At 46.8% G+C, this 23068-nt stretch overlaps 1 protein-coding gene across 10 annotated transcripts in view; it reads left to right on the forward strand.

Moving 5' to 3' along the window:
* The window catches only part of DGKG (diacylglycerol kinase gamma), a 214136-nt gene that overhangs the window by 139467 nt on the left and 51601 nt on the right, over positions 1 to 23068 (forward strand). For all 10 annotated transcript variants that reach the window (XR_002084030.2, XR_008422496.1, XR_002084023.2 and 7 more), the window contains one exon: positions 6576 to 6666. Coding sequence is in view for 1 of the 10 variants with exons in the window: in XM_019463428.2 (XP_019318973.1) it covers positions 6576 to 6666 (91 nt within the window). In the remaining 9 variants the exon portion in view is untranslated. The remainder of the gene's footprint in view (positions 1 to 6575; positions 6667 to 23068) is intronic.

Genomic DNA, 23068 nt, shown 5'->3' on the forward strand with positions numbered 1-23068 from the left:
TAGAATCAACCCACGGTGTCACTGCTGCTGTTTGCCTCTCCTCTATGTGACTGAGAGGCCCCTGAAGCCCAGACAAGGGTTCTTCTGCCTCAAGCACGGGCTCAGCTGGGTAGTTTAGAGCCCAACAGTGAACCCAGGAATTTCTTGGACATGGAAACCAGCCTCAGGATAACTGGTTAAGGATTAGTCATCTCCAGCTAAAAGGTGATTATGAGAAGGAAAGACATGATGTGCCAAAAAAAACTCAGGAAGAGAGATGCAGAAAAAACATTCCAGAAGTCATTAAAAACACGGTTAGCTTCAATTTCTTCAAATATAGTGGCTGCCTGGGGTAGACCCCCACCCCCCACCCTACTCCTGCCCCTACTCTTGCAGCAGTAGGGGAATGAGTCTCCCGGTGATTGCATCTCCTAGCAACAAGAAAGAACAGTTAGTGAGTACTTACCATGCATTAAACACTGCTTGGTGCTCTATATTTGCCACATGAGCTTCACAACTTTGTTGGGTAGAAAACAATATTCCCATTTCATACAAGAAATGAAGCTTCAAAGAACTTAAGTCACTCACCTAGCCAGTAAGTGGCAGAACACCAAATGCATGTTCTTGTACAACTGAAGGTGAAACAGACAGAAACCGGTGCCATAACCATCCAACTGACAGTAAGGTGTCTGGGGAGACATCTTCAAAAGAGAAGGCCGCACACTGGCATTCAGACTCTGGTTGGCAAGGTGGGATAGGGGCTACAAATTGTAGAGTATCACATGCCTACAGGGTTTTACCAAAGGCTTTGGGAAAGTGCTGGTGCTGATCAAGGAAGAGGAGAAAAGGGAAGACGAGGCAAAGGAGAATGCATACATCAATCTGTGAAATTTTTATTGGGAGCAACAGTACCTATTCATAGAGTTCTCCTGAGACCAAAAAGAGATAATATATGTGAAATGCTTAGCAGAGTACAAAATCAAAAGGCCAAAGCCTGGTTCCAGATCAACAAGAAACCTGTCAGCCCTCCATGCTATACAGATCTGCTCTGACAGTGTAGACAGAACCTAAGAATCCTAGTTACTGCTCACCTGGTGTCTTGGTATGCAATGAAAATAGGCTGGGAGTTTGGTTTCCTTCCTGATCTTATGAAGGTGGAGAAAAGGGGCAACCAGGAACCTGCAGGGAACCCTGCCTCAGATAAGCCTACCGGTGAAATTCTTGGCAACAACACACCAACATATATAAAGAAAAGTTTTGTGTTATGTCACCTGGCTTGAAGCCAAGCTCCACCTCAGGGCCCGCCATTAATGGTTGACCTCAATTAGGCAGGGTTCTGGGAGGCACCTTTACCGTTGTCCCCGTAGCAGGCTCTTCCTTTCTCCATCTCTACCCCCATGGCCTCTGCCTTCATACTTTCAACCATTTTGGTGGCTAGGATTGAGACAACCAAAATAATTTCCCTTTAGATGATCTCAAATGAAGGCTAGTGTCTATTTTTCTGATTAACCAGATAAGTGAGCTTCATTATGAAGAGAGTGTTTTGATTACTGAGAGGACATTGGCAACATTCAGTCAACAAACTTAATGTGGTTAGGGGAGGAGGGCCTTCCATAGACCAAGACCTGTTCTAGATGACATTACATGTCTTCTAAACTGGTTTGCCTTCTAACATTCCCTGTTCCACTCTGCTGGGGATGGTTCAAGGGCACTGCCCCTGCCCCATTTCCTGGTGAGCTGAGAGAAGGAAATGTACAGGGTGTCCAAGGAGCTTGTGGCTTTACTAGGGTCAGTTCTGGTCTCCCTGACTCTCTGAGATTGTGTAGATTCAAAACTAGGAGCTTCCTATGACAGATTCAATTCAAACTCCTCTAGAACTCCCCTGGCCACTGGGAGCTGTGAGGGCCTGACACTCTGCATCAGGCAGTATCTCCTAGGATGGAATGTAACCACTAACACCCCAGGTCCCCAAGTACACGCATTTAACAAGCTGGTGAAGGAGAACCACAGCAATCTAGTAAGGGCAACAGGAACACATGCCACCACACCACAGAGTTTGCAAAAGCATGCTATGATACAGGGGCAGGGTAGTGGGGCACAGACAGGGTTGGGTGCCACTCTGCACTAACTCACTTTGCAACCGTAGACAAGTTATTTATCTTCCCCGGATCTTAATTTCCTTACTTGTAGCAATAGTATCTACCCCACAGGGTTCTTCGGAGACTTGAAAGAGATGGCATATGTAAAATGTTTAGTGGTCATGGGTATAGGCCATGGGAATGGAATGTATTCACTTCTAACTAAACCGTGCCTGAGTTAAAAAAGAAGTAAAAGCTCTTAAATTTAGGACACATAGTCTTCTGTGTTTAAATGTTCAAATGTTAGTGTCTCGGTGAAGCTATTCAAAGAATGTAAGCTCTGTGAGGCCAGAGACCCTTATTCATCACTTACCTCCAAAGCTTACACAGTGCCTCACCCATAGTATGGCTCAACAGATGTTCTATGGATGGATGCATGGATAGATAGGCCAAAACACAAAAGTGCTGTCCTTCAATTGCAAAGGGGGCTGCCACCGGAGAATTGATTTCCTCCGTCCCTCTCTCAGTGAATGGCACCTGCCATCTCATGCTAAGGTAAAAATCTGGACGTCACTGTGACCATTCTTTCTCATTCACTCTTCACAACCAATCAGCTCTGTCAGTTCTACCTCCTAAATTTTAGCTGGTGAATGCACTCTCTTCTCCATAACTCTACTGTCACTGCCTTTGTTCCTTGACCTTCCCAATTCTGTTCTGTTCTACACCACCTGAAAACTACTCTCTAGGCCTCCAGTCTGTACCCAGCCCTTCTAAGCCGCTCTCCACACTTGGGACAGAGTGATTTTTAAAAAGCACAGATTTGATCAGGTCATTACTGCCACCCTGCACCCCCAAACCCTCGCCAGCAGCCTCAGTTAAGGATGTTCCATGACACACTGTAGACTTAAAGATAAAGCCCGAACACCTAAGCATGGCATTCTCAGCCTTCACAAATGTGCTCCTGTCTGCCTCTCTAGCCTTACCTGGCCAATCACCAACCCACCCACCTTGGGCTCCAGGGCATCTATAGCAAGTTTATATTCTCTCTTGCCCTGTGCCATTGCCTGGGCTTCTTCCTCTTCCTGGAGTGCTCTTCCTCCACCTTCCCTGTTCTCTTCCACATTCTTCAGAACTCAACCTTGCCATCACGCCCCTGGATTGCTTTCTCTGATTGCCCCTGGCCCAAGAATCAGATGTCCTTCTTCCTAGGTACTCCCAGTGCTTAGGGCTTAGCCCACAACTGTGTGAGCTTTTTCCCTGTCTGTCCTTCCCAGGTGCCTGGCTCACCTAAAACACTCAAAGTGCAGTGTTTTATCTTCAGTGTACCTAGTACACCCCCATCTAGTTCTGGCACAATGACTTTCTTTTTTTTTTTTTTTTTTATCCCTGCTTTCATGAAGCTTATATTCTCTCTCTCTCTCTTTTTAATGTTTATCTGTTTTGAGAGAGAGCGAGAGCCAGTGGGGGAGGGGGAGAAAGGGAGGGAGACAGAGAATCCCAAGCAGGCTACACACCATCGGCACAGAGCCTGATCCAGGGCTCGAACTCACGAACCATGAGATCATGACCTGAGCAGAAATCAAGAGTTGGATGCTTACCCAACTGAACCACCCGGGTGCCCCAGCACAATGAATTTCTCAAATTGATAAATATTTTGTCACACCATTCACTTTCTCAGAAGCACATTCATAATCAACATCACGTCTTTGGATGTTGTGGGACCAGGCAAGATAATTAGCCAAGGATTAGAGTATGGTCTATAACTCCAGAAAAATCTATCAGAATAAACATGTGGAGAACATGTTTATAACTAAACGTCAAGACATGATCCAACAAATATGATCACACATTTTTTTGTCCTAGAAAAATTTGCACATATAATATCTACAGCCACCCAATCTGATCTGTCATTTTTGCCCTACTATGTTATCCAAACATGCCAACTCAAGACACTGAATTAATAGCCAGTATGTAAGCGACTAACATTCTTGGTGAGCTTGCTATGCAGTAAGCATTATGTGAAGTGCTTTGCAATCACTTGCAAAGTGATTTAATCTTCTCACCCTCTGAAGCACATCTTTTTAGTATTGCCATCTTACAGATGAGGAAACTAAGGCGTAACACTTGCCAAAGATTACACAGGCAGCAATGGACATCTTACCAGCAGGAGATGAGTAGTCTGTTTGATCCTCTCAGTCATTCTGCTACACTGACCTAACCATGACCTCTTAACCTTATTAGATTATCAGAAGAGCCACTTCTGGGCAAAAATAGCTGGTGGCTTCCGGAAATTTTTATTAAAACTCTAAATCTCCTGGCAATAACTTTCAAAAGTCATGATTCAGACCAGAAATGATATTTGAAAATGGAATCACAATGCAGGTCTCTTGGCTACAGAGATGCTTTCGCTGCTGGAGAGGAATGCTCAACCTTGACATTTATGACAATCTGTGTTTTTCCTGTCATGGGGCTTTCGCCATCATTGTCTGTTGAAAGGCACTGGCCCTCATTTAATCCTCCCTGAAGAATCCTGTCAGGCTTAATCCGTCTGTCCTGTTCCTTGATTGCCATTTCATTGAGATCTAGAGGAATGTTTCTTAAAGTCCTGACAGCTGACTACCTACATAATGATCCCCTGGCCACTCATAAAAATGCATATTCCTGGGCCCCGTATCTATCGCATAGACTCTCTACAGATAGAAGCCCAAGAAGCAGCATTTTAATTGCATTCTCCAGGCAATTCTTATGAAGACCAATGTTTCAGAACCACAAATGTGGTTTCCACATCCTCACAGCTCCAAGTGTGCTCCCTGGACCAGCACCAGCAGCTTGCTAGAAAACACAAAATTCTTAGGCCCCAGTCCTGAACAACTGAATCAGAAGTTGCATTTTAATGAAGGTGATTTGTATTCACATTACTGTGCATACAGAGAACCAGTGATCTAGAACAGTGTTTCCCAATATTTTTCATTTCGTGGCACGCGTGGAAAACAAAAGCACTTGGTTAGCATACAGATGAGAATGCCCAGTACGACAGTGGGGGCTCAGCTCCAACTTGGCCACCCCGAAGACTGAGGGGATCGATACTCCAGGCATGCCTGATTACAGCACACTAGTTGAGTAGCACTGGTCTACTTACAAGTATACCCAAATCTGTTGACTTTCTACATTAGGCGTAACTCCCTAAATCTTGCCTATTCTTATTTCCCTCATTATTTATCATTTCTTTTCAAGCACAGGTAGAGTCAGAAAGGCTCCATCAACTAGGCCTTAGGAATCATACAATGGAAGAACACAGTCGCATCTTCACATTCCAGGCAGACTCTTTGAGAAATGCAGAGATAAAAAGTTGTCTGTTATTCTGAAGAGTCATCTGCTATGCCCCAAGGAATACAAGGAAGAAATAAGAGCCTTCTGCCCTTCAAAGAATGCTCTTTTCCTCTTAGTTCACAAATCTGAGGATAGAGGATCACCAGCACACAAGGTGGCTTCCTCTCTCCTGAAGAACATGCCAAGAAAAATGTGATTTTGTTTAATCCTTCCCTGGCCAAATCTGCCATCTTATAAACTGGACAGGTGTCCCTTCTCTTAGCTAGCCCCTGATAATGGGACGACAGTTGGGAGGGAGGGAATGGAAATAGAATACCTTCAGTCAGACACACTACTTGCTGAGACGATCTGATCAAAATGATCAAGTGTCCGGACACACCATCTGACTTCGCAAAGCCCCCAGCTACGTGGGAATCCCTTTCCTTCCCCCACTAAAGAAGATGTTGAAAAATTGTAAAGCTCTAAATGTTGAGCTCTTACTTTGAAGCAAATGACAAGATCTACCCCTAAATGAAATATTGTCATAACCTAAGCAAATACAATTGAGGAAGAGGTGGTGGGGGGAGAACTCTTGCTCCCAAACAACTCCGTTTTTTTCTTCTCTTCTCACTTTATCTGCAAATCTGTGTCTAATTCTCTCCATTCTGATTCCCTCAGTCAGAGCATGGACAAAGTAGCACATGTGTTGGTGGGTTTAGTGTGGGACTATCTCTTCTCTGTGCCAAGACTGAATATACCTCAAGTCTCAAAAGTCTGTCTGATCTTCCCTTCCTACCCCAGCTATACTCAAGAGAGGGCTCTACCTGAAGTCCCTCTGCATTAGCAGTAGAGAGGACCATGATCAGAGAATGGTGTCACTTGTCGCCTCTGGTTGATTTTCATAGAACCTTCCCTTGATCCAGATCCAGAGGCAAACACACCTTTCTCCTGCTCTGACCAGGAAGTTCAGAGCAGTTGGTGGTTCAGCCGAGTAGCCATGATGTCTATGAAATGAACGGGTTTTTCTCTAAGTTCTTTGCCGGAACGGTTGGTGAAAAATCTCTACCCCTATCATCTGATCAACAAGTGCTAAAAACACAGGAGTGGGGAAAGCTGAGGGCTTGGGCCTCCCAGCCCCAACAGCATAGCCGTGTTGCATGACCACTTCAAACACATGATACTGAGTCAGCTCTCTGCTTCGTGGCGCAGGATGAAGAACAAACTGTGGTACTTTGAATTTGGCACCTCTGAGACCTTTGCGGCCACCTGCAAGAAGCTGCATGACCACATAGAGTTGGAGGTGAGTCCTCAGGTGGGAATAAGCCTTCTCCAGAGCTTAGTTCTGCTCCTGGACTGTCACACACACCCTCAGGACATATCCCCTGGGTCCTGAACAGGTGACCCAGAGTGGAGTCCACTTGTCATATCTCCATCCTATTCCCAAACACCGCTACAGCCTCACTCACCGTTCCAACCACTGGACCTGCCCTTTTGGGCCCGTCCAGAGAACCCCTGGGGCTCTGGGGCCTAGAGGTCCATTCCCGTCCTCAGCCCTGCCCCCACTGTGGCCTTGCAGTTGCCCCTTCGCAGAGAGGCGAACACTCAGTTGTCGCCAGCACAGAAAGGCAAGCTGCTGGTGGGGAGAGGCAATGTCCCAAAGCTGGTCAAAGCCTGGGAGCAGACACCCCCCAGCTTGCTCTGCCCCCACTGTCACAGCTGCTTCAAGGAGCCGACTTCAGAGGTACCCCGGGTCGGCTTCGTGGGCATGCAAACTGTGCAGCTGCTCAGAAGAGCCCTCAGCTCAATGCTCTTCTGTCACCATCTTGAAATTCTTGAAAACTTTTTAACAAAGGCCCTGCCTTTTCATTTTGAACCGGGCCCCTCAAATTACGTAGCTGATCCTGTTGCTAACTCTTCTGGCACTTTTAGCAGCCTGCCTCACACAGTTTGCCTGAGGTTTCCCTCCCCTGGTTGATAAGCTGCCCGCCTCCCACCCGCTCACCCTACTCCTACTGGGTTCCCCTCAGAAGTCTCTTCACCACTGTGAGAGGGCTTCGTTGGTCTCTGGCCACCTGAAAGGCCAAAGGTCTATGCACAGCAGCTTGCCTCTGCTCTGCGGGTCCTCGGGCTGTTGGTTCCCTTGCCCATGGTTCTCAGCTACCACACCATCTTCTCGTGGGATTCATGCCTGTCGCCTTGTTTTCACTTGAGAAAAACAAATGAAAGAGGCAGCCAAAGAGTTCAGCCAGGGTGGGCTCGCCCTGGCCCACCAGCTTTGTCCCTAAGCCTGAATTAGCAGTCAAGTTGGGCCTGGGCACCACTTTGAGGAGGAGCATTTGGCCTAAAGCAGTGTGGGAAAGCCCCACCATTCCCTGCAGAAGGCAGCCTGTGCGCGCAGGGAGTTTTCACAAACAAAACACAAAGCCAGAGATTCTGGGCTTCTATTTGACTCATCTGCCTGCCTCTCCCCTCTGTTGCCGGGTTACCAATCCCAGAGTGGGAGGATCTGGTCAGGGCTAATCCCTAGAACTTTTGGCCAGCTCAGGGCTCAGTTGGAGGGCAGAAAGGCCCAGGAGCCAGGGCTCTGTGTCCCCAGGTGGGACCAGCTACACCGGGGAGAGGCTGAGGAGCTAGCCCACCTCTCTGAATCCACTGCCTGGGAGAGAGCTGCAGAGGAGGACAGGGCTGGGCTCGGAGCCTGAGCCCGGCCAACAGAAATGTGTGTGCATTTCTCGCGTTGGCACGATCGCCTGGTGGGGTCTCTTTAAATATACCCCGAGTGAGGGACAGCCCCAGCCTAACCACTGCCAGCTGCAGGCACACAGCAACTGCTTGTTCTCCCTGCAGCTGGCCTTGAAACTGTGCCCAGAATAGAGCAGCTCGGCTCCCCTGCCTGTGCAGCTCGCCCTCCCGGCTGCTGGTTCCCTCTGGGGCCAAGACACAACAAGGGCTCCTCCTCAACCACATGGGGGGCTAGTGGCCTCCCTGCAAAAGATGCTGGTGACCTCTGGAGGGGGTGGGATAGTTCATGCTGTGGGTTGTTGGGGACTTTGGGGAGCATTTCCTGTTTTCCTTATCTACCCATAATGAGTCTTTTTAGTATTTATTCATGAGGGGAATGGGGGGGAGGGGTCTTGTGACAGGCGGCTTCTAACACCCGCAGGATTGGGGCCGGCACCTTTTTTTGCATCCAGAGAGCAGTGGGTAGACTTGTGATCCAGAGGGGGACAGAGAGACAGAAGGGAGCAAGGCATGTGAGTGACAGGGGTTGCAGGGCACCAGAGGTAGCTATGAGAGCATCAGGAGCCTCGGGCAGAGCAGTAAGAGAAGCTGGTTAAGTGACCTGCTAAATGTGGCCGCTACACACAACAGCCCAGGCCCACAAGGACCAGCACACTCATCAGTTCAAGGTCAGTGGTCCCAAGAATAACTCCACACAGGTGTTTATACTACACGTCACCACTTTCAAACCCCTAGCTCGGCTTTTATTACATTGTCCCACAGCAACCCTATGAACTGCGTAGGTTGGGTATTATTATCCCCATTTCATGGAAAAGCAAGTTGAGGCCCGGAAGTTTAGGAGGGTAAAAACAAAGAAAAGTGCAAAGGGGAGAGGAAAAGGTCACATGCTTCCGCTGCCTACTGTAATGTGTCCTCGTTTGACACAATAACCCAGTGAGGCAAATATCATCACATTTTTTTTTAATGTTTATATATTTATTTTTGAGGGACAGCACAAGAAGGGAAGGGCCAGACAGTGGGAGACACAGAATCTGAAGCAGGCTCCAGGCTCTGAGCTGTCAGCACAGAGCTCAACACGGGGCTCAAACTCAACAAACTGTGAGATCGTGACCTGAGCCGAAGTCAAACACTTAACCAATTGAGCCACCCAGGTGCCCCTCGTCACATTTTTTTAAATAAAGAAACCGAAGCTCAGATACATCAAGTAACTTGACTAAGATTCTATTGCTGGAAACTTGTGAGAGCGAAGATTCGAGGTCTCCTGGAATGAGTTTTGTTTGAACCCAATAGAGATTTACCTTAAAAGTGCTAGAAACTCAGTGAATGCTTCAGCACGGATACACAGGTTTTTCCTCCTTTGTTGAATGTGGGCCCATTTGGTTCTGTCTTTGCTGAGGCAGCCAGGTGGGTCTGCTGAGAAATGCTTTAAAAGAACGGAAGACACAGTCCTAACCTCATTTGAGAAAGGAATCAGTTCATGCTGGACCATAGGAGTCAGAGTTATGCCTTAAAGTTTGCAGAACGCTTTCCCATGCGGCATCTCATTTTATTTTGATCCATCAAACATTGAGGGCAAATATTCACATCTTTATGGGTCAGGAAGCTGAGGCTGAGAGGGTCAGACTTGAGAGCACAAACTGCTAAGGGGTTGAGGGGAACAGATAGTAAAGTCTATGTAGTTGCTCTGTGTGTGTGTGTGTGTGTGTGAGAGAGAGAGAGAGAGAGAGAGAGAGAGAGAGAGAGAGAGAGAGAGAGAGACGCTGGTAAAAATCAGGGTGGTAAAACTCAAAAGCTAACCTGAGATTACACAGGAAAGGTCTCCGTTAAAAGTCTCTCACAGGAAACACCACCTGTTTCTCTGAGGCTAATGGCTTGTTGAGAAGGACTAGGAGACTTGGTTGCTTCTCGGAAAGCTTACAGCCCAGTCGACAGAACACACAACAGCTGGTTAATATAGTATACTCACTTGACTAGTGCTAAGGAAATTAGACCCAGGGGTCCTGGGGAACCGCATTAGGCAGATCACTCTAGATGCTGTTTTGAGCCGCTCAGAGACTCAGGCAGGGGAGAAGGTAACGCTAGATCTCCTGCTCAGCCGTGTACACTCGGCCAGGGCGGGTGCAGTGAAAGGCGCCTGGCCCAGACAAGACCAGGAGGTTAGCCCAGCTCTGTAATTAGGTCAAGTAACTTGCTGAACGGTGTGTCTGGGCCTCAGTATTCTTATCTATAAAATGGGGGGGAAGGGGTTAGGCTACTTCCCAAGGCTGTTATCCAGATTAAAGTTTTCATGATTGTTGTTTTTTTTTTTTTAAACTAGCAGTGGAACTAACTGCCTCACAGAATCTGCAAAGCAGCCCTAAGTGGCAGGGCAGGTGTCATCACCTTTCCAGAGTAGGGGATTGAAGCTGAGAGAAGGCAAGGAGCTCCCTTGAGGTCTACAGCTTATGTATGGTCAGATCAGGCTTCAAATGCAGATTTGCCCAAGACCCAGGACTTTCAAGGAAGTCCTGGCACTTCAGTTTAGAACCCAGATTCTCAACTAAGTATGGGGCATGTGTGATCTCCTTTTATTCATACGCTTTTATTTATTTTAACATTTCAGATAGCCTTTAAAGTAGGCATGAGATTTTTACCTTTATCAAAAAAAGAAGATAACAAATATTGCAAATGCTCGCTCTAAATGCTTCCTTTCTGGCAACTATGAACGCTAGTGTTGTTCCTGGAAAATGGGTGCTCCGTAAATTGTGGTTGACGCTAATTAAGAAGCCAGCATGTCACCCACATGACTGTCATCATCCCTGGTCTCAGGCTTCTCTCAGGGTCTCTTAGTCTCTGACTTCTCCCTCCCTCCCAAAGCTGCCATTAAGGTTCATTTTCACCTGATTTCACCTGAATAAACAGATAGGGGCTGGGGTGAGGGAGGGACCCAGTGAGTCACCTCCCCCACCCCAGGCCCAGAATAGCTTTGGAAAAAGGTTCTTAGACGTGATCATAGCTAGGTGGAGCCAACCAGGCAGGCTTCAACTCGAGCACTTATTTTACATGCTGTGGAAATTTTTCATTTTCCTGGCTAAAAATAAGAACTTCCAAAATTCCTTGATATTTTATCTACTTTAAAACAATGTTCACAAGGGAAGGCTAGCTGGCTCCACTAATATGAATTTCTGCATGGGGAAAAGTGAATCCAAATTTGGAAGCTGCTCAAAAAAAATGTTATCCAGTATATTTTGGGAATCCGCACATCAGGTTCCCCCTCCTCCCTCCCGCCACAACGTTTAATTGAGGAATTTTTTTAATGCAACAAAGTCTTGGGAATGATATATCAAATACTCCCATTTCCCCCCCCACTTAGAAATATTTGTATTTTGTTTTATTCCCTTCAAGTATGTTTTAATCAAAGGAATAAAATATTACAGATAGAACTCAGTTCCCCCGCAATCCTTTTGTGCCCCACAACTTGCCTTTTTCATGCACCATGATGTTCCTGAGATCTCTCCATGCTGATGCTGATAGAGCTAGTTCGCTACTTTTACCTGTTCTGTGGCATCCATACCCCATCCCACCCCACCCCCTCATCGCCCCTGCCCCCAGATATGGGGAGGAGGAGCAGAAATGGGAACCGTAGCCGCCGCCATGGAAATGCAAGTGGTGACCATTTGACAGAGGGGTTTAGCAATATACACTCAACTGAAAGCACATCTGTAGATCACGTGACCCAGGAACCCAGACCTAGAGAATTTCCTGCACGTGAGCTCACAAGAGGCTAAGCAAGCACGGAGGCGCAGTGCAGCATTTCGTTATTACAACAAAATGGAACCCACCCAAGTGACTGTTCTTCTAACACTTTGAAAAGACAGTGTGAGTGGAAGTACTAAATGCCACTGAATTATACACTTCAAAATGGTTAATTCTGTCTTATGCGAATTTCATCTGAAGTTTTGAACATTTAATTTTACAAAAGGGAGTGTGCTGGGCACTGTGGTAGGGATAGCTGATCCTCATCATGGTATGGGCTTTGTCTATGAGAATCCTAAATTCTAAAACTAACATTTGGCAAGCCATGTACATGTAAAGGAGTTAATAAATGATGCATCAGGTTATTTTAGGATTGGGCAGATACCTTTAGCTACTCCAATCCATTCAAGGGCCATTATTTTTCAAAAGAGTGAAATCAAGAACTTTACAGGTTAAGTAGCTTGGCCAAGCTCACCCGGGCCAGTTAGGTGGCACAAGTTTCGACTGGGGGCATTCTTACTCTGCCTCAGTATCCACCTACAATATCGCACGCTCTTAAATGAGAGGGAAGAAATCTACAAGCACTGTGGCCTCTTCTGGCATTGAAACCTTCTCAGTCTGGGCGAGTAGAGCCCTTCAGAGCTTGGAGTAGTGAAGGTGGGAACTGGCCAAACGCTCAGCCCATCGACCCAGCTGTAAATCCAAGGGAGATGAAATGAAAACATGCTCCCAGGGAAAGGAGAGGTGAGAAGAGCATTCAAATGGATTTCGAATTCCTGGAAAATAAAAAGGTGGTAACCTGATTACGCATTAAGCCTTAGAGTCAAAGGACGGCTGCGGTGGGCCTTAGCAAGACATCCTCCTTCTAGTCTGTTCCCTTCCTTGGTCAAGGCCAGTGGCTCCATCACTCCGGCACCATCCTCACAGTGAGACCATCCAAGGCAGCTCTGACCATCTCACATTGCTTCCTGACCATCACCCTGTCCTCAACACTGCTGGTGTCCCTACCTCAGTTCCTTCCTGCTCCCTCCTGCTACAGGGGCAACTCTTCTCCTGATTGTAAAAGCAACCCAAATTCATGGTAGAACTTTAAACTATAGAGGAGCAGAAAAGAAAAGCAGCCCACAATCTCAGCAGTCAGTTCAGCACTGTTATACTGCAGGCCATGTTTTAACCCTGTAGTAATATTAGCTCTCGTTTCTTTAAAATCAGGATTCTAGGGGCACTTGAGTGGCTCAGTCGGTTAAGCGTCCGACTTCGGCTCAGGTCATGATCTCGCAGTTCGTGGGTTTGAGCCCCATGTCAGGCTGTGTGCTGACAGCTCAGAGCCTGGAGCCTGCTTGGGATTCTGTGTCTTCCTCTCTCTGCCCTTCCTCCTCTTGCGCACTCTCTCTCAAAAATAAATAAACATTAAAAAGATTTTTTTAAATCAGGATTCTAGAACGACCTCTATGTTTCTTTGATTCCTTACATCTTTACCCATTTTTCAACACAGCTCCATCCTCCCTCTCCGCCTCTTTCAGCCATGTGCTGGCCACAGGTTTCCTTCACTGATCCTTAAAATCTCTCAGCCGAATAAGAAGAAATGATTTCTGTCAATTTTCTCTTACAGAATCCCACTGTTTTCTTGCAGTTTCAGCCACATAACTTTTTCCCTCTCTTAAACAACCCCTCTTTTTCATCCCACAAATGTGTACCCTATATTTCACTCCAAGCCTCCATTCATCCATATGCTTTTATTCTCTTGTTCTTTTCCATTTCCTTTGTTCTTTTTGAATTGCTTTGATTTTCTTTGTCTGCAGACTCCTGGCTACACATACTTTGTGTCTTCCAAGGACCTTGGGATAACTTTTAAGGATGAATTCTCATGTGCGTATTTTCACAAAGCGGTGGGAGATACAAGGCACGGTAGCTAGATGAGGCCCTCAGCAGTCTCAGATGACCCGGGTTGGGGTCAGGTGGCAGTATGTCAGGTTAGGAGGCACCCCCGCGACAGGTTCCTGGAAGATGGCTGTGCTAACCTCTGCCCCGGTGAGCTTAATTTTTCCACCACCAAGGTCCCTTAGTGAAAGAATAACTTCCCTAAGCCATATCTACAAACACATGCATCATCTAAGTAATGATCAACTGTGAGCTTCTATCAGTGGGATATGTGTCATTTCTCTTAGACTTTTTAGAATATTGAAAAGAATCATCATCTTCTCCACACTCAGGAGATTCAACAACCTCGAGCCTGTTCTCGGGGAACAGAAGCATTCCAGTCTTTTCCTGCTTCTACAACTGGGTTATGTGACAGGGACTATTACAGAGAATATCGCAACAGACAGAGAATATACAAGTATGACTTGTTGGCCCTTATCTGTCTTAGGGAGGTCATAAATTGGCTGATCCTGGTCTTCTACAGAAGAGGAATTAAGAAGGTAGAAGAAGTGACTCTTTCTGGAAGGGTATATAATCTAACAAAGGATCAGATACATACCATGTGCACACATACATGTTATATCTCAAGTCCATTAGGGTCAGCAATCATTTACCCTTGCAACGAGCTCCATCCTGGCATCTTCATACACACCTTATTTAATCCTTAAAACAACTCTACACGTTGTATATAATTGCCATTATTTATGCAAGGAAACTGAGTCTCCTAAAGATAACTAAGAACTCTAGGATTAGATGAGCCCCCACAGTGCCGCAGCACTCCCCGGAAGAAATGACCTCTGTATTACACTCTGCTTTCCGCCTAATGCACATGCCTGGAGAGTGGAGCTCCCATTCGGGATCTGGCATATCTATTAGGCAGTCAGCTGTCTGAAGCAAGGACTCTGTCTTACCCATTCTGTATCCCCAGGCCTAGCCCAGTGCCTGAAATTAAGTCATTGCTCTGTAGTTATTAATCATAAAATTGAACCAAAGAGTGAAAAGTCCCATAATTAGCGTAAACACTAACGGAAATGACCACTTGACCAGCCTCCAGCGATACCCTCTTGTTGAAAGCCACCAAAATAAAAGGGACCCACCTTGCTGCATTTGAAACACAAAGAGGGTGGTGGCTGAGCTTGCCGCCTGGCACTTGGGCCTTCTAACTGCCTTGAGTGGGAAGTCCTCCCACACCCATCCCTGAGCGGTTGCTGGGACCTCTGAAAGTAGCAGAGGGTCTGAGACAACTGTCAACCCAGGGCAGGAAATGCCAGAGTTCTCCCACTTCTTTCCCACCAAAGAGAGTTAAGACAGTGAGTGGGCAGAGCCCATGAGGGAGTCATGGTGCCAGGCAGCTGTGGCACCAGAGGAAGTGACCCTGAAAGGCAGAAGAAGGGGTCTCCATTCGGAGCCCTCTCTTACGGCCCAGAAGCCTACCTGCCCCTGAGCCCTGCCTGTCTCCATGGCAGTCAGCCCTGCCCTGTCCGCCAGAAAGCTGGACCCTTCAGAAAGCTCTATTCACCCCAAGTTGGCCTGAGCAACACAGACAGACAGCGAAACCTGTTAATCTGCATCCAGAGCAGAATGCCTCAATACACCGGTTTTGGGGTTTTTTGTTTTGTTTTGTTTTTTAACTTGGGGAGGGTGGAGCAGTATATAGGAAATGGCTTTGCCTTCTGTCCAACTCTGAGGCAACCCACCACCATGGGCTCTGAGAAACAGCAGTTTTGTTTTGGAAACTGGCACCCAGCGCAGGCTCGCTCCTGGAAATGAATTTGGTACCCCCCCCCCAGCTGCAATGTTCTACTTCCAGCCTCCCTGCCAACACCCCCTTCCAGCTGCCCCTCTCAAAGGCACCATTGTGCCCGCCTGGCACAGCAACAGAGGAGGGCTGAAGAGGAAGAAAACATTTTCTGCCCATGGGATGTTCTTAAGCAGGTTGTGTGTACATGGCTTCAATGCTGCATTCCTGGAGCCCACACAAACCCGCCAAAACTCCATCATCCCTGTCACAGTTGGAAGCCACTTTCCAGTCTATCTGGCCCACCACAGCTCACTGTCAGAGAACACAGAGCACGCAGCTGGGTGGGTGAAGCTGGTGGGAGGGGGGTCACGATGACACATTTTCAGTACAGCGCTCCAGCCTGCCAAAGCAAGGCTGAACGTAGACTCTAAACTGGAAGGGGATTTAGTCCTATTTACCACTCGACAAAAAGATTCATTCTGGCACATTCTGATACGTGCACATCCAGCCTCTTCCTGGGTACTCCAAGGGTAGGAAGCTCACTACTTTTCCTAAAAACCCTGTTCCATTGCTGGACAGCTCGGACTTTCAGAAAGTTCTTCCCAGTGTTGAACAAGGATGTGTGTCCTGTTCATCGCCATATCCTTCCCCTGTCAGCGCTTAGCGCAGTGCTTGGAACAAAACAGGTGCACAATAAGTGTTTGAGGGATGCATGACTGAGTTCCTCACCCATCCACTGGGCCTATTTATGCCCTCTGGCGGCACATAGAACATTCCTTCTTGCTCCAGTTACAGAACATGTAAGTACCCCACATAGGGCTAAAGATCTATCTTCCACATCATCTATTATTTTCACTGAGCTAAACATCCCCCGCTCCTCATGTGACTCAGTATACAGACCCATGACTATACTGACCACTCTTCTCTCCATTGACTCCATTTTTTTCAATGGCCTCCTTAAAATGAAGGCTCCACTCCCTTGTATCTAGAATACTCAAAAAGTGGTCTCATAGGTAACAAAGCACAAGGTTAACAGGCATCAGGTACATGGTGTCTAAGTTGGACTGTCTTCTTGAGCTGATTATTTGCATTTCATGCAGGAATCTTCAGGCTCATGAAGGCTACCATGAACCTGGATAAATTCGGAAAAGAAGGACCTTCCTTAGTTTCACTAAGTCCATGTTTCCTCATCTGTAAAAATGAGGCTACAAATACCAACACTGCAGGGTTGTAAGGATTAGACATAAGATATATGAAGTGCCTGGCTCATAACAGTTACTCAATAAACGATATACCTTAATATTACATAACACTGCCCCTCTGAGTGCAGGGAAAGCCGTATCTTGTAAGATTTACCCATATGCCAGGCTATTTTTTTTTTTTTTACATAGATAGTACTGGACAACGTTTCCAATAATGCCATCACCACTCAGTAACACCACTCAATTTATCACCTTCTCTTCCCTCGGGATACACATAAGCTTATTGACACTAAAAATATTCTCTTTAGTTCTTCTCTGGGGAAAACAGACATCATTGTTTGCCCTGGCTGCTTTTCTTTCACTCCCAATAAATGTCTCTGTTCTGGCCATAGGCCCTGGAGATATGTAGATATCTACTTCCTTCTCAGCTTGCTTGCTGGTGCATCAGTTCCAACCCTACTTTCAGTGATGTCACATTGGGAGCTTGAAACTGGCCATAGTGGGAGTATTTGTACCATGAACACCACGATCAGAGCTGCTGCTGCTTTTTTTTTTTTTTTCTCCTGGAGATCCTGCTGTTAAGCACTTAGCAGCACACTACTGCCTCTAGCATTGACCTGCTGTGAGCACCTTGAAGACAAGGACTGTGTCCCATTTCTGCTCCATCCCCCAGGGTCTAGCACAGAGTAAGTAGGTTTTCATCATTCTTGATAGATGAGTAAATGCTTTTGTCTTCTGTTTCTTAATGTCTCATGTAAATCAGGCCCCATGTGCCCTATTCTTGTTACAAGCTGTTCAGCTATAGATTTCCCTTAGCTGTGATCAGAGGACTACTTCTTTCACACTTGGATTAACCTTCCTTCCCTCTCCCTAACCTGGACATTCAGATGTCTACTTTATTCGGTCCATATATTCATCCTTGGAAGTTGTGGAAATTCATCTAGAAGGAAAGAAACCTTGTCAGGTTTCTTTAAAGAACACCTTTCCATTTTGGGATTTCTCCACGCATTCTTTCTTTCAATTAACAAATAGTTATATTGGACATCTAATGTGGATAAGGCATGCCAGGTACTATGGAAAACATAGAGCTGTGTAACATATGGGCCCTATCCTTTGGGAGCTGAAAGTCTCCTGGGGACAGGCGAATAATGCATAGCAGAATGTGCATTCCACATTTGAGAGAAAAGCAAAGCAATGAAAATTCAGAGAAGGAAAAGATCAGTTTCTACCGAGAGCATTGGGAAAAGCCTTATAGAAGAGATAGGTTTTGAGCTGGAAAGGTAGGATTTTAACATGCTTAAAAGAGGTGGCTGGCAGTTTAGGGAATGAGTCCAGAAATAAAAGCAGATAGGCCCAACTCTGTGGCCTATGTGCAGACCAGTTTCAGCTACCATGACAGGCCTTTTCTAGGATCCAGCTCACCCTCTTCCTCAGCAACTTTCCTCTTTTCAAACCAAAGGACACCTTGGACCTGTGCCTAGCCTTCCCCATAGTATAACTTACATTCCAACTTGCCAAGGCAATTCACAGAGAACACCCTCCCTACCTACCAACGCAGTAATGTTTCCCACTGTAAGTGAGCACCACCCCCATTCTCACCTGGGCCCTATAGGAGGCTGGGGCTGTACAGGGTGGTTCAGATGCTTTCTTTTTGCCTAATACCTCAGCATCCTGTTCCCTCAAAAAAGGGGGTGGAGGATCTCGGTCAGGTCTTTATGTCAGCCAACCTTGAGTGTATATCTGAGGCTCTGACATAGAGCCCCAGCATCAGGTGAGGCCACCCTCTCCTCCTGCTCATCCTCCTCTCAGCCCTTCAGAACCTATTCAAGTGTGTCTGGATATCATCCACCTCTTCCTCAGCCCTCACTCTTCCTCCCCACTGTAATTGAAATATTGTTTTCCCTAGACATTGCCCGGTACTTCCCTACTTCACTCTTCAAAAGACACCCCTGCCCCCGTTTCTCACTCAGTAGAGTAGGAAAGGACTCCAGTATCCTCCTCAGACCAATGTCTGCCACTTCTTTTCCACTCCATTTACTTCTACCCTAGGTACTCCCAACGTCCTCCTCCCTCTGTGCATTTATCCAACATGTATTCATTCATTGAGTATCTTCTCTGCCTCAAACATCCATGAAAACCCTTCTCCTCAATCATATTACCCTTTAGATTCCATCTTCTCTCTCCAGCCCCATTTGCCCTCAAACCACATGGCTGTTCTGACTCTGTTTCCTCACTACTATGCCTACCCACCCTGCAGTCCCCAGTTAAACCCTAGCTCTTACAAGAGTTAGCTGTGTAATCTAGGAAGGTCACTTACCAACTGTATGACTCATTGTTCTCATTTTGGTAATTAGAGGTTACCAGATCTAATATCCATCTGGTTTTAACATGCTAAGATTCTATGCTTAGGCCCTCATCGAGCTGCCAAAATCGCTCTTTAAAAAATTACTCATGACCTCTTGGTTGCCAATCCAAATGACCAAAAGTCTAATGTCAGATCTGCTGATTCTGATTAGCTATGTGACATTGGGCCATTCCAATTTAACTTCCATTTTTCTCATCTATAAAATGAAGTGGTTGGACTGAATGACCCTTTAAAACTTTGATTCCATGAGAACACAGATTCGGAAGAGAGAGAGATCCTTTTTTTGAGAGTGGACGGTGAAGAATTCATGGAGAAAATGACATTTGTAGAGATCCCAAAGAAAAGCACAGAAGGGGTACTAGGTGTCCTCAAGGGTATCCTTCCACTAAGGGACTATAATAATGGGTCTAGACAAAGAGCATCATCCAGTAATTAAGAGTTCTATAATGGAGGATTCAGGTTGACCACACTGGAACCCACTAAAAATCTGAACATCACAAAAAAAAAAAAAAAGAGAGAGAGAGAGACAAGCAAACTATAACCTCCTAATGAGATGCACTAGGAAATACCCCCATTGGTAAAGTAGTCTTGACAAAAAGTCAACTCAAGTGTCAACTGTACTCAAACTTTAGACATTTAACTAATTGATTACATTTGATGTAAAATGTCAACCTTGAATCTGATCAAGCCTCTAAACCTAGAAGTACCAATATAACAGACATACAGGAGATAAACTGAGAATATGTTTAAAAGACATCTCAGATATGCAATCAGCAAAATCCAGAGTCTGGGAAACATTACAGCCTTACTTCTCAAAGTGTGGTCCCTCACACCAGCATCAGGGTCACCCCGGAGCACACACAGATGCAGTCTCAGGCCTTACCTCAGATCTCCAGAATCAGAATCTACATTTCAATAATCCTGAAGTGACTTGTATGCACAATTGACCCATTTCGTTCAATAAATATTAAAATATAAGGAAAAAGGGACAGGGAATTTATAGATCAAAAGACAGCTAAGAGACATATCAAACAAATCTATAGACCTTTTAGCAAACCAATTATTTTTAACAATGAGATTATCAAGGAAATTTGAACAACTACCGGAGATTTATTGATATTAAGGAATTGTTACTTCTTAAGAGTGATGATAATATTGGGGTAATTCTTTTTTTTTAAGACTCGTCATTAAACATAATACAGAAGTATGTATAGACGAAATGATAGACTATCAAGAATTTCGTATAAAAGAATTCAGTATGGAGATGGGGAAATGAACTGGGGAAATTAACTGTGAGTTGCTAATTGCTGAAGGTGACATTTGGGGTACATGGGATTTCTCATTCTACTTTCCTAAGGACTTAAAAATACCCATAATAAAAAAAGATTTAAAAAGAAAGACTAAGAAGGAGTCCTCAAAGATGGGAGGAACAAATCAAGATAAGGCAGTGGCAGGGAAAGCAAGAAAGAGAATGTCAAGTCTAACGGGGACATAACGCCCCAGAGCCCTTGGGGCCTGGGTTACCTCTCCTATCTGGCCTGGGAGGGGTCATTCCAGAGAGCAGACAGACACAGCCCAACCGCAAGAGGATGAAACAAAAACAATCTGCGTTCTAAAGCAGAAAAATTCGACGTAATCCGTGGCACCGTGAATCGAGGTTAGAAGAAGGGAGAATTTCCTAGCTGCTAAAAACTGAAACAGGTCATCAAGTAAATTATGGGATCTCCTTCTCTGAGGACCTTCAGAAATAGGATCGACAGGGCTGAAATGGAGGCGGCCTCGCTCAGCAGGGAGGAGGTTCAGATCCGCCGCCTTTTTCAGGTCAACGAGGCCGGCAGACACTGGGCGCGGAAAAGCCCTCAGCCAGGGCAGGGAAGCATCAATGCCTCCCTCAACTCCTCGGCTCTCTGTCCCTCTCGGGGTGCACGGAGATCCTGGCGGGTGCTGGTTCTGCCCAGAATGATGGGGATTTTAGGGATCCAAGAGATCAAGGCCGGGGGGTGGGGTGGGGGAAGTGGGGCATAGCGCGGTTGGGAGGGATAGATGAATACGTATTCGCAGTGCCTTGCATTTGTACGGAAGCGTGCGCTTCGGCTTCCTAACCCAGTCTTCTGGTTGCTTACGCACTAGCCAGCCCCCCGCCAAACAAACCAACCCCGGCTCACAAAGAAACCAGAACTGTGGGTATTGTCTTCGCAAGGGAGGCAGTGTTGAACGTCGCCGACAGCTGCGGGACGGCGCAGTCCGGCCTGGGAGGAGGCGGGCGCGGGCGCGGGCGCGGACCGCTCCGGGCCGGGGCTCCGGCAGATTCCTGAACCGCTTCCAAGGGCGCAGGAGCCGAGCTGGACTCGAAGCTCCCCGCCCCACCCCGTGCGTGCATCGCCGCCTCGGACCCAGGCGGCCCGCCGTCGCAGTGTGACTGTGCGCACGACTTCGGGCGTGTGTGCGCTCGCTGCCGGGGACAAGAGCTCTCTGTTTCGGCCCCAGAGCAGGCTATAAATACCTGGGTTCAGCGCAGCCTCGGCTTGGAGGGGAGCCTGGTAGCCCAGTCCTAGGTTAGGGAAGGCTAAAGTGCGCGCAGGGACCGCCGCCCTCCTTGCGCTCTCCCCTGGATCCCCTGGGCCGGAGCAGGGGGAGGGGGCCCAATGACGTCATGGAACTGGTTGGAGGATTTAGCTCAGGAACCCGCCCGGGAGCAGCCCCAGGCCGATGTTCTATTTAAGCCGACAGTGTACCACCCTCGGCTCCACTTTCCCAAATCCGGCACCGCAGCTTTCCACTTTCCCAAGACCTACATGGGCTTGGGATTCTGAAAGAAATCAATGTGTGATGTCTAGGCCAAGAACCCCGGAGAACGGACATGCAGGTATGGGCTGACAAGGCCCTCACAAGCTTGGGTTGGGCCATGAGGCCATTAAAATTCTTCTAGCAAGGCCTCAGGTAGGGGGACAATGATTTCAGGCTGAAATATGCCTCGTGGCACAGTTAATATTGTTATTAACTGTAATAACAACGTAGACAGTTATGGAATGCTACTGCCTTCCAGAGACCAACCAAACCCTTAAAGTGAGAGTTACTCCACCACCCCACCCCCATTTTACAGATGACAGACTAAAGCTCCAAGAGGTTAAGGAACCATCGCGAGATCACACAGCCGCCAGAGTCAGAGCCAAGATTTAAATCCATTATCTCTTTGTCTTCAAGGCCAGGCGAGCTCTTTCCAAGACACTGCATTGCCTCTCACTTTTCAAATAGGTGCATTCCAAAGGTGGGGGCACCTACTGTCCAACAGCCCCTAGGCTCCTCCCATCTCTTCTATTTGCCCCGGTCTGCCCATGACCCAAGACATAATGGGGGAAGGGGGCAATCTATCAGAAAGCAGAGGGAGGACTGTTTGCTCTTCTGGAGACAGGTTAGCAACTTACCAAGTTAATAGCTAACCTTTCTAGCTGGTTATGGCTGGCGATGGAGGGGACAGGGTACACTTAGAACTGCAGTAGGGAAAAAAAGATGACTCTGGAATACGATGTGCCAAGGGCTGTGCTAGTGGTATACTTTTTTTTTTTTTTTTAACAAAGCTGGCACAGAGGCAAGAACTAATGCTGGTATCCAACATCGATGTGCCGGGCACTGCTCTAAGTACTCTGCAAGACTTAGTGGTGGGAAGATTTCAATTATTCAGACAACAGCTGGAGTTTAATTTTGCTATAAGTCTAGCATCAGCAAAAGTCCCGATTTGCCTCATTGACTCTTTCGTCTCCAGAGTGGGATATAGCATCTGACTGCCTGGGTTTGCATCCTAGCTCTGCCAGCCTATAGAGGGGCAAGTTGTGTAGATTTGAGCAAGCACCTTACCTCCTTTAAGGCCCTGGCATTTGGGGGTAGCAGTGGTGCCCCTGAGGGTCTCGAGAGAGACTGCAGGGGAGGGACCAGCACAGTGCACAAGGAAGCTCTTGCCAAACATAAGCTGCTAATACTATTATTATCACCTCTGGAA

This window comes from Panthera pardus, unplaced genomic scaffold, assembly GCF_024362965.1.
Source record: "Panthera pardus isolate Hobbes unplaced genomic scaffold, ASM2436296v1 HiC_scaffold_16, whole genome shotgun sequence".
NCBI classification, from domain to species: Eukaryota; Metazoa; Chordata; class Mammalia; order Carnivora; family Felidae; genus Panthera; species Panthera pardus.